Here is a 12059-nt window from a genome sequence, read left to right on the forward strand (position 1 = left end):
GCAAAATTTATGTCTTAAAATTTATCTAACGTTATTCAAAGCAAACATTTTACATGCGATTATTTTTATATATTTTTTGTGCATATTTCTATTTTAATATAAAATAATTATTTTTATTAATCACATGATAAAATATATAAAAAATATATGTAAAAATAATTGTGCGTAACGTATCTCTATTTTAATCAGTTAAAAAATTGAGGGAAGGACATTAAATGCTAAAATAGTCATTTCACCATTGCATGATTTGCCTCAATAGACAGTTAGCTTTAGCTTTGTCCGAAACAAAGACAAATGAAACAGATAAATAATAAAAAGGAAAGAAGAGTGAGGAAAGAAAGAAATGGTGAAAAGGGGTTTTTTGGGCTGAATTTCAGATCCGCAGAGGCAGAGGACGAAAACAGATGCAAAACAAACCTTACAGACAAACAACAAATCAGATTTTCACCTTTTCCTTTTCCTGAAATCAATGGCTGATAACCAAGACCCGGCGCCGCCACTCCCCCCGTCCACGTCGTCACCACCGCCCTCTTCATCCCTACCTTCGAAATCGACCGCTCTTTCCCTTCCTACACGCCCTACCATCACTCTCCCACCCCGTTCCACCATGGAAACGATCTTCAATGGTGCTGGTGGCGGGCTGGCCGGGCTCGGCTTCAGTCCGGGACCCATGACCCTCGTCTCCAGCTTCTTCTCCGACAACGACGAGTGCAGGTCCTTCTCTCAGCTCCTTGCTGGCGCCATGGCTTCCCCCGCGGCTATTCCCTCACAACTCCTTCGCCAGAGCTTCCCAGCGCCGGGTGAATTAAATTCCACTGGCCGAGATGACGATTTTCGGTTCAAGCAGAATCGGCCGCCGGGTTTGGCGATTGCTCAGCCACAGTTTTTTACGGTTCCGCCGGGGATGAGCCCCGCCGGCTTGCTGGATTCGCCGGGGCTGTTCTCACCGGGTCAGGTAATTCTCAGTGTTTTTACATGTTCTGTGGCACTTATACGTTTCATACACATACTTGTTTTGGTTTTGTAGAACATTTTTTTTTTCGTTTCTTGATGTTCTGTTTTGTTGTCGAGAGAAAAAGACTTTGACAAGATAAATTTCATTTGTTTCCGTAGAGACCGGAGATATATCTGGAACCTTGGGAAATGGTTCAAAATTGGTTACTTTAGTGGGATCTTGTGAAATGATTCGAGTTTTGTGATGACCGATTCTGTCATCCAACCTTCAATGCGTTTTAAATGTGACAGCTCCTTAAGACATCCAGGCTGTTGGCAACAAAAATGTGATTAAATAGTTCAGATGATCTATTGTTTTGTTGATTTCAAGCTTACCATGAATACCCAAATTGCGTATGTTGCTAGTTTTTTCTTGATTATAGGCTGAGACTTTGAGGAAGATAATCTCTCTTGCACGTTAATACTTCGTAGGAAAATTTTGATGTACTATATTTATTTTAATTGACGAGGTTCATATTCCTACCATATTTTCATTTTGGATTTTGAGATGGTTTCCTTTCAATTCAAAACAGTCCACGTGTTATCTTTATAATGTTCGAGCACCTAGTATCAGATCAGAGCAAAGAATTGAATTTCAATAATTGTTTGGGTTCTAAAGCAAATGAGGGGTTGTGTTTGGAGTGACTGGCAAATTTGAAACATACTTTGCTTCTACTATGTTTAAATTAAGCAGTGCAGTACTCTGCAATAAGGTTTTGTATGCATGTAGTATATAGCACGTGCTTTTATTTATTTTTTAAAAAATAAAATAAAAATATTATATGTCATGTGCTAATACATGATATCTTCTCTCCTTGTTTATATTTTTGTATCCTTGAATGTTCTCTTTAACGAGGTCACCTCATATTTTCCTTAACCTAATTAATCAGCCCCGGGGCAGAATGGTGATGGAGATGCATGAGCTAATACTTGATATCTTCTCTCCTTGTTCATATTTTAAGGAAGTCATTTCAACTCCCAAGCATATAGCAATTACCATGATGTTGAGTATCTAAATGATAGTACTTATTAAAAAAAGAAAGTATCTAAATTATATTGAGGCTTAAAGATTAGAGATAGTAGTGCCCGAGATTTGAGCTTCCAGCTTAACGAACATCAAAAGGCATTAAATAGTTATAAATAATGAATTAACTTAAATTATATAAACTAAAAAAGTACGCGTGGCCATTATTTGATACTAACCGACATTCTAATGTTATACCATAATTGTATAAATCACCAGATCTGTTGCTCTTCATTTGCATCACTTTTTCTTCCTTGAGAAATTTCAATTTTTAGTCCCCAAACTTAACCATCCCAGATCCATGCTGTATCAAAGTCTCATCCCATGTCGTAGCTGTGAAAACAAGTTAATCTTCTTATATGTATATGATACACATCTATGCCGAATAAAATATGAGTGTGGCGGCCATGACATGCTTCCGAGATTGCACACTTTGTTCTCTCATCATCCATGCTATATAACTGTTTAACCTTCAAATCCGTATTGTGTTGGCTTCTTATTGTTGTGATGCATGAAACGTGTAGGGGTCCTTTGGAATGACACACCAGCAGGCTCTGGCCCAGGTCACAGCTCAGGCTGCACAATCCCATTCCCATTTGCATGTCCAAACCGACTATCCATCTTCATTATCAACAGCACCTACTACATCATCAGCACAGCTTTCAACCTTTACTACCAATACAACTGCACATCAGCAGGGCCCCTCAATACCAGACTCTGTTGTCGCAGTGAATGAATCGTCTGATTTCTCCCATTCTGAACAGAGATCCCAACTTTCTTCATTTGCTGCTGATAAGCCTGCTGAGGATGGCTACAACTGGCGGAAATATGGGCAGAAGCAGGTGAAAGGTAGTGAATTTCCTCGTAGTTACTACAAATGCTCCCAACCAAATTGTCCTGTCAAGAAAAAGGTTGAGCGCTCTCTTGATGGCCAAGTAACCGAAATAATTTACAAGGGCCAGCACAACCATCAACCGCCCCAAAACAATAAGCGTGCAAAGGACACTGGAAATCCCAGTGGAAATTCAACTATTCAGGGGAATCCTGGCTTAGCCTCTCAAGTTCAAAGTGGGACTTTAAACAAATTGAAAGAAGGTATAGCTCCTTGTTCAATGTCACAGAAGGACCAGGAATCTAGCCAAGCTACACCTGAACACTTATCTGGGACAAGTGACAGCGAGGAAGTGGGTGATGCTGAAACTGGAGTAGATGAAAAGGATGAAGATGAACCCGACCCAAAGAGACGGTAGATTTTTTGTATTATCTCAATATTGATCTGCTCACGACTAAGGGTTGATTATTTGTTTGTTTGTTTTGGTTTCTAACAGATCTCTTTCTGTTGTGCAGAAGTACAGAGCTCAAGGTTTCAGAGCCTGCTTCTTCACATAGGACTGTTACGGAACCTAGAATCATTGTGCAGACAACTAGTGAAGTGGATCTTTTAGATGATGGGTATAGATGGCGAAAATATGGACAGAAGGTTGTCAAAGGAAGTCCCTATCCAAGGTAGCTACTACTTTTCCTATCTCTTGATCCAATTCACCAAGAGAAATGATAAACTTACCACTAAATAACAATTTGTATACAACTATATAATAAAATAATATTATTTTAAATTTTATTTTGATTTGATGTGTTTAAATTTAATAAAAAATATTATTATATTTAAAGTTGTCTACAAGTTGTGAATGGGTTGTTATCCTATCACTACTTATTAATTATCTCTTGACAGAAGTCCAGCGTTTGATAATTCTAAGATATTTTTTTGCATACCATTTACTGAAAGAGGTTGATAATATAGATGTTCTTATAAAAATTGTAAATGAGAAGGCGGGTTTAACTTATTCAAACTTTCATTTAAATCCTCAACTGATCCCTGAGACTTTAGAATCCTCTTGAGAAAGTGGCTAGGTGATACGTGGTATCACCAACTCCATTATCCGTTCAAGAGGTTAATAAAATTTCTTTAGGTGCATTTGGTTGTTGAATTGCCATTGCTACCAGTGTTAAGTCTTCAGTTAAAGTAGAAAGCAGCAGCTTTCAAATTCCTGGGAGCTTCATTCTTAGTGTCCTCAATCAATTGTATACATTCTGCATTCAGAAAGAAGCCACAGATCAAAAAGGTGTAGGGCTTATCCTTGGTTGTCACTAATATAGGTCTATGATCAATTCTTCCAAGTAGTGGAAGTAAGATAGATTCATTCTGTCTTTTGACCACGTATTTATATAGCTGTGCCTTTCTTTCATCAACTCTTATCAGTCCACTTTTTAACTCCTCCATCATCTCAATCATAGTTTGTCAGACTACAACCATCATGACCACCTTCATGCTTGTTTTATGTCTATGGGCGTGATGTCTCTCTCTATTTCTTTTTTTATAACTGCCAAGGGGTATTTATTCCTGGCCTATTTGAGGTGAGTCCCATGGATAACTGAGGCATCTTTTTTCTGATCTGCAGAAGCTATTACAAATGCACAACCCCAGGATGTACCGTCCGTAAGCACGTCGAGAGGGCTTCAACAGATCCAAAAGCTGTCATTACAACATATGAGGGTAAACATAATCATGACGTACCAACTGCTAAAACTAGCAGCCATAACACAGCGAACAGCATAGCATCACAGCGAAAACCAGACAATGTGGCAGTCGAGAAGCATGCCTTAACTAACAAGATGGGTCTTAGGAACAATAACGATCAACAGCAGATAGCGCGATTACGTTTGAAAGAAGAGCAGATAACATAGTTTCTGCGTTGTGAATGTGAAGAGCAGTGGGTGACAGACAGATGGCATGAAATTTTGCCATTAACAGGCAAACGCTGCCAAGTTAACTTTCATTAGATCGGCCATAGTTTTGAGGAAGCCCCACCTCTATCCAAACAGCCATATACAAAAGAATGGAACTAGGAAAGAAGACGGAGAAGTCAGTTCAAAACAAAACTTGCCTGGATTAATACAGTAACTGATCTTGTTGTATGTAAAACTAGTGTAAGAAGCAATATCTTATTGAAATTATACCTTTCTGTGCATTCTTTTGTACATGGAAATACATGTAATTTTATTCTATATAGTTGCTCAACTGTTGCATTTATTACTGTTATTGTTGTTTAAGAATTTATAGTTGCTCAACTGTTGCATGGGGCCCTGACAGGTGAACCTAACCCAGTGCTTGCAAGCATTAATAAATGTAGTAATTAGATACATGTTGCATGGTGTATCAGCAACAACGTTCACCAATTGAACTCCACATGAGGAAAATCTAAATAATTCCCATATTCTAAGCTGACTTTAATGACTTAACAAGTCCTCATTCAGATCATCTTCTAATAAATATACTAACGAAGAATCAAAATAGATATTTTCATATTATTATTAGATAAAATAATATTATATACAATTTAAAATTGTGCAAATTCTATGTATTTTTTAATAAAATATAGAATTTATTATTAAACTATATATATTTTATAAATTTTTTAAAAAAAAGTACAAAAATTTGTTTGGTTCGTTTAATAAGTTAAGTTGAGATTGAAGTTAAAAGTTTAATAAAATATTATTAGAATATATATTTTTAATATTATTTTTGTTTTAATATTTAAAAAAGTTAAATTATTTATTTTATTTTATATAAGAATTTAAAAAAAATTATAATAATAAAATAAAATAAAATGAACTAAGAAACTTATGAAAATAAATCCGCGGTTATCGATAAGATACATTTTTTTTTTTTTTTTTTTGAATAAGATAAGATACATTGATACAAAGAACAACTCATTTTTGCATCCGAAAAATTGGATTTTCTGCCATTTTACACACACTCTCTCTCTCTCTCTCTCTCTCTCTCTCTCTCTCTCTCCCCTCTCATTTGTTGATCTAACTTCTACGGAAGATGCCTCTTGAGTATTTTGCTGCCCGAGTTATTGGCTATTAATGCATCACCCTGCAGGTGCACCTGTCCTGTCCACATCAATCATCTTTCAGAGTTACAATCGTAGGTATTTGGCCACGATTTACGAAATCAATCTTGTTCAAGCGCACGCAGCACAGTACTTGTTCCGGCAGTTCTTCTGGTTTTTGTGCCTGCCATCATTTATTTAATAGAAAAAACTGAGTTATTATTTTCAAAGCAGTTCAACATCTGTACGGATGTAAATTAAATAATAAAATTTAAATATTAATTAAATATTATACGTTTAAACCTACTTATTACGTGGTAAGAGCAGAAATAATATGACAATTGATAGGGTAAGTGATGTACCTGGATTGTTAAACCCAAATCAAGTATGCCATACTGCAAACGATCTCGGAATGATTCTAATCCTTTCCTGGATATATAGCTGAATCGATGGATATCCAGGTCAATTTCTAAGTAATTGGTTCCCTGGATAATAGAAAGGCAGGGGAAAAGTTAGTTTAGGCCACCCCACTCCACTATTTTATATGAGCTCGTTTATACAGTGAGACGAGATAAGATAATTTTAAATGAATTAAATAAAATATTAATTTTTAATATTATTATTATTTTGATATTTAAAAAAATTAAATTATTTATTATATTTTATATAAGAATTTGAAAAAGTTATAATGATGAAATAAGATGGGTTAAAAGTATTTCTATATCCAAACGGGATCACGATCTTATTTTCTAATCAATTTATCAAGTATTTAATATTGTCCTTAAAATTAATGAAAATAATAATAAACACCTTTTGATCCACTCGCACACAATATGTTAATTTTTATTTTTATTTAAAAAAAAAAAAAAAACGTACTTTTATTTACCTTGAAGAAATTGTGTTGAGGGCGTGACAATACTGGCTTATCATTATAAGCATGTAAAAGCTTCCTTTCGGTAGAACTCAATTGGAGGTCCTCTGGATTAACCATCCCAGCCAAAATTTTTAGCCTTTCCCTGAAAGGAACCAAGGACTCCTTCGTAAACCCTTTAACCGTTTCCATCTCATCCTCGATGAATCTCTGAGGATCAAACCAACATTGGCATCAAATTAATTAGGATTGCACAAGGTTGAATGAAAGAAAATGAAATTGTAGTACATTATGGAGACGATACCTTGATACTGTCCTGAAAACGAGGAGAGGTATCTTTGTCAAAATGATCGGATACTTTGAAATATAACACGAGGCTCATGCCTTCCCCATCGTACTCACCAAGGAACATGGTAGCAGGATAAGTGGGCAGCTGGAACAACAGCAGAACTGATTCATCATAAACAATTTCTAGAGCAGTATATGCAAGGAAAATCTAACATTTCATCTAAGGTATCTATCTTTGTGACTTTTCTTGCTCCGCTGCTGTGGATGGCAAGCATGGCCAATGTCAATGGTGGAACAGAACAAACTAGAGAACAATATATATACTTGATAAAGACCCTCTCCAGCAGAGGAATATAAATTAAGCATACAGCAAGCTATTTTGAGAGAGAGAGAGAGAGAGAGAGAGAGAGAACCTGTATGTTGACAATCAGCAATGAAGGCACTTTCTCGTGTGCTTTGGCAGAAGGCAATTCAAGGTGTTGAGCAATATGATTTATCTTTCGAGGGCAGACAAATAAATCAACACCGATTGGTACATATGGGCTGCACTCTGGAGCAGGGAACTTCTGTTTATCTCTGCACAGCAGGGAACTTAGTTTTTCATAAATCAAATCACCAAATGCTAGTGGTGTATTACAATGGACAGAAGCAATTCATTGACATGCCTGAAGTAATTCTCGCCGCGGAGTTTAAAGACAGAAGGTGAAACAGCCGACCAGCATCCCGCGGTCAGCTTCTCACCTGGTGAACATGGAATCTGCAGTCCAGCTCTGGGATGATACAAATATTTCTCAGATGCACCTGACAAAATCCATTTTATATGTTTAGTGTTGTAGTGGTGACCAGTCCGTACATATAAATACTATATATCAACAAACAAGACTTTCAAATACATTCTATATTCACTTCTATATATACAAGTAGTTTACCAAAATATATTTAAAGGTCGAGAAATATCTTCAAAATCTAACGTCAAATGGCGAATAAATTACTTCCAAAACAACTCCGACATGACATGGTACAAATATATAACACTGGAAATGACATCTGCAATAGTTATGAAATCTAACAAATATGTCAACTTTCAAGAAAAACTGGATTATGTGAACTCTAAAAGCTATATGTACTTACGATATTCAGTCTTTTCATTGCCATCGACAGATTTCCTCTTATAAGAATACATAATAACTGCAGCTTGCTTTCTTTGAGGTGGAGGGGAACTTGACATAGGTTGATTCTTGTCATTCAAAATGACTGGAGGAAGCAAACCGGGTAAGCAAGACTTCAAGTTGTTTTCTTGTGTTTTCTCCAAAGGGTTATGAGTACCTCCATCTATTTTGAGGTAGCTTCCATAAAATTCCTCATATTTACACCCACTGTCTACAAAGCAGGAGGCACTTTCATACTGCACCAATTGAGTTGCATTACCTACCGAAGGAATACAATCTGGCAGCCAAAAAGATCGACACTAATTCACAATTATTACTATAACGATAAAAAAATTACTTTGTTCTGGTGAAATGCAGATTTATTACCTCCATATACGCTGCTAAAGTCATCATCAGAATCAGATTCTAGAATACTAACCGAGTCAAACCATGCTTCTTCTTGGCATATTCCTGCAATTTAGTGGTTGTTTGTGGTCAGCAATGGAAGGCATTTGTGTCCACCACAATGATAAGGCGTAGCCCCAACAAGTTCTAAACCAACTAAGAATTACCATAAAAACAATGTAATTTAACTTTCCTTTACAAGAAAAGAGAGAGAAATATCATACAATTCCTGTTGTAAAGAATAAAATCTATTTGTTTCTGTCCTTCCTGCTTAAACCAACTCCAAGTACCTCCTTACTAAAGTTTACATTGGTTTAGGTACCCTTTTGTGGTATCTTATGTTTCTTTCTTTTCTTTTTTTAATGTTGTACCTAATTGCCTGAATAAGAGAGGGAAAGAAGATACCATTTGCATCACGTTGACTGTGGTTCCATTGGAGCTGGGTGAGATGAAACGTCATGTTAGAAACTTCAGATCTCTTGCGGGTGGTGGCAGCACCCTTCTCAAAATCTAGATGAACAAATTCACTGACAGCCAAGTCTCTTGTGCAATTTCCAGCATCGTCAATCCCTTGCAAAGGTAGATCAGGAAAGGAAGCGCAGATCTTTCCATGGCCTTTACCACATTTGGGAAAGTACTTCCTTCGGGTATTAACTCTTCTATTTGTTTTGGAGGCACAGCCACCCATTGTGACAACTATCTTGCTGAATAGGAAAAATCACCCCGTTAACGAATTTCAGCCTCAATTATTTCATACAAGGTGTCAACTTCACAGGTAGATGATCAGGTACATTTGATATTAACACAACCTGAAAAAACAAAAACAAAAAGTTTCTGTCATGCATTCCAGTGACAGAATCACAAGAATAAGTCAATCATAAAAAAAGAAATGCAGGAGATTTGGCCAATTCTATATCCAAGCAAGCTTCATCTTCCAAACTGATAAAGCATGGAAAATATAACACATGCATATCTGAAGCGTGAATGGAGATGGCAGAAATAGTGAAATAGCACAAGATTTAGTAAGTTCCTTGCTCTCTTTTACTATAGAAGATAAGGATTAATAGGCATGGATGTATCATTCGACAAAATATATTGTCAAACAGTTTACACACTTTTGACATTCCATTGAAGGATTGCAGACAACACAGCTGAAACTCTATGCAAGGTAAACCTCGATCTACACAAGTTTGGAATTCGCACAAGGAAGCAAAATGGCCAACATATGAAGTAAGATTTCGCATATCTTAGACCTTTATAGTTTTCCATTAATCAAAACCATTCCATTTTGTTTTTCTTATAATAAATTAACTTTCTCATTCTTAAATCAAGTACATACCTTCAACAAATTCCAAAGAGATCGGCCGTTTGACTTTCTAGTTGGCTTCGGGCACAAGAGTTTACTGTTTGGATGAATTTGAAATTCTAGGATGAGTATCACATCGATGCTCCTCTCGGATCACGTGGTCCTACTCCGATAGAGAAGAAAACCTGAATGCCACACTAGAAAATTAAATATAAATTTAGTCAAAGAACTCATAATCATTGTTAAATGAAACTTGAATGGCGAGATCATTTCAAAACCATCAGCATTTTAATGCAAAATTCTGACCGGAAACAATATGAATACCCACTAACATATCAGGAAGCAGCATATGCAAAGAGTTTTTCAGAAATTAACAGCAAGTGTTTGCAAGAGAGAGAACGAAAAGATACCGGAAAAACAAATTGGAGGGATGACTGCCATAGTCTCCCCATCATGTAAAATAACAAAGAGACAAATAGGACCTGCTAATTGAAGAACCAAGTTTATATGTACCCAAAATATGAACAAATGCATGTGTAAATATAGTTGCAATGTACGAGAAAACAAAAAAAAAAAAAAAAACATTAAATGCATGTCATGTGAAAATCGAAGTAACAAAATGAATGCACCAATGGGATATTGCTTTGGGAACATACATTATTCGTATAATAAATACTTGCACCAATAAAAGATGAAAATGAGAAGCGAGAAACCCTGTAATTAATCTAGAATTGGTTTTTAACGTGAAAAATGATAGATGGATAGATAGATCAGAAATAACAAAAAATGTCAGTTTTCATCACTGTGGTGGAACACGAACACGAATTATCAGCCAACGCTGAGAAATAATGCAACTAAGAACAGCAAGAACTACAATTCAGGATGAAATGCAACGATAAAAGCCAAGCCAGTGAAATATGGTAAACAAAAGAAAAAGAAAAGGGAGTTAAAGGTCATGAGTAAGCAACCAAACGTGAAATGCCAAGAATCAATATACCATAGATCGTACAGTGAGAGAAAGAGAGAGACCTGAAGATAAGAAAGCAGGAAATATATAATTCCGGCATGAATGGACGGAGAATCGTCTTCTTTCCAGGCGAGGAGAGGAACTCCGATACCTCCTGATCGGTATCTAATATTCCTCTGTATTTTCTATATCTATCTGGAAGTCCAAAGAGCAACAACGTACAACAGCTGTGACCTCCAGAAGATAGAAAAGGAAGAGACACGCACACGCGTACACACACAATGTCCGTTGTATTCGGATCCTATTCCCAACTAATTCCCCGCCGCTTTTAAAATCTAATCTCCGAAAGTCCAACGTTGGTAATTTGTTTTTCTCCCTTTGTTTTTGGTGATCTCAGAGCTATTTCCAAATCACACATTCAGGCACACTCCACGCATCCATTGCCCACCATTTATATTATTAGCTCTCCTTCCCCCACTCCACGCTTCCTCTTCCTTCCCTTCTGTTCACCCTCCTTCATGACAGCCCTGATTTTAGTGACCTTTCTTTTTTTTCATATTCTTCTCTTAATTAAGATAATCTACTTTTGCCCAAAAAAAAAAAAAAAAAAAAATCCATTGTATTTTTTTCAGATAATTTTAACGGCTTGGTGATTCGGAATTGGAGAGAAATAGATATAATATGGGAGTCATAATATATTTAGAGTACTATTACTAAGCCATGTAAAACTTACTGCTTATCTCGACGCACCATCATGTAATATCACAAGGTTTATTAAAAAAAAAAAAAATATTCAAATCAAAAGGACGTCGAAAATACAAGAATAAGAATATTGAAATGCTAAGTTCTCTCTCTCTCTTTTCATGTGTTTGTATTTTTTGTTTTTTTAATAAATCATCTGGGTAGTACATGTCAAGAGAGTCATTTGAGCAGTAAGTTTCAGATGATCAAATAACATTATTCATGTATTTATCAAGTATTTAATACTAGATTTTTGGAGTCTATAATGTTTATTTTGCACCAAAACTATAAAGAGGATCATGGTCTGAATTTATAACTATGTATTTATGGAGAATATTTTGAGTACACTAAAGTCTGATATGTCTTAAAGAGGGTATAAAAACTACGATAAAATAATTTGTATATCGATTTGGTCTCATA

At 36.0% G+C, this 12059-nt stretch overlaps 2 protein-coding genes across 2 annotated transcripts; one reads left to right on the forward strand and one right to left on the reverse strand.

Annotated features, from left to right (window-relative positions):
- Positions 1 to 281: 281 nt before the first annotated feature.
- Positions 282 to 5083, forward strand: LOC121254658 (probable WRKY transcription factor 4). The gene is made up of 4 exons (XM_041154778.1): positions 282 to 955; positions 2542 to 3263; positions 3365 to 3523; positions 4477 to 5083. Exons 1-4 carry the CDS (start codon positions 470 to 472, stop codon positions 4760 to 4762), a joined length of 1653 nt encoding a protein of 550 aa, XP_041010712.1. The 5' UTR covers positions 282 to 469; the 3' UTR covers positions 4763 to 5083.
- Positions 5084 to 5766: 683 nt separating this feature from the next.
- On the reverse strand, positions 5767 to 11367 carry LOC121254659. Its single transcript, XM_041154779.1, has 11 exons — positions 10961 to 11367; positions 9965 to 10128; positions 9031 to 9434; positions 8608 to 8691; positions 8204 to 8518; positions 7738 to 7873; positions 7486 to 7648; positions 7089 to 7217; positions 6800 to 6994; positions 6276 to 6398; positions 5767 to 6097 (listed from the first exon to the last, which is right to left on the reverse strand). The coding sequence occupies exons 3-11, from the start codon at positions 9311 to 9313 to the stop codon at positions 5984 to 5986; spliced, it is 1542 nt and encodes a 513-aa protein (XP_041010713.1). The 5' UTR covers positions 9314 to 9434; positions 9965 to 10128; positions 10961 to 11367; the 3' UTR covers positions 5767 to 5983.
- Between the last annotated feature and the right edge of the window lie 692 nt (positions 11368 to 12059).

This window comes from Juglans microcarpa x Juglans regia, chromosome 3D, assembly GCF_004785595.1.
Source record: "Juglans microcarpa x Juglans regia isolate MS1-56 chromosome 3D, Jm3101_v1.0, whole genome shotgun sequence".
Classification (NCBI taxonomy): domain Eukaryota; kingdom Viridiplantae; phylum Streptophyta; class Magnoliopsida; order Fagales; family Juglandaceae; genus Juglans; species Juglans microcarpa x Juglans regia.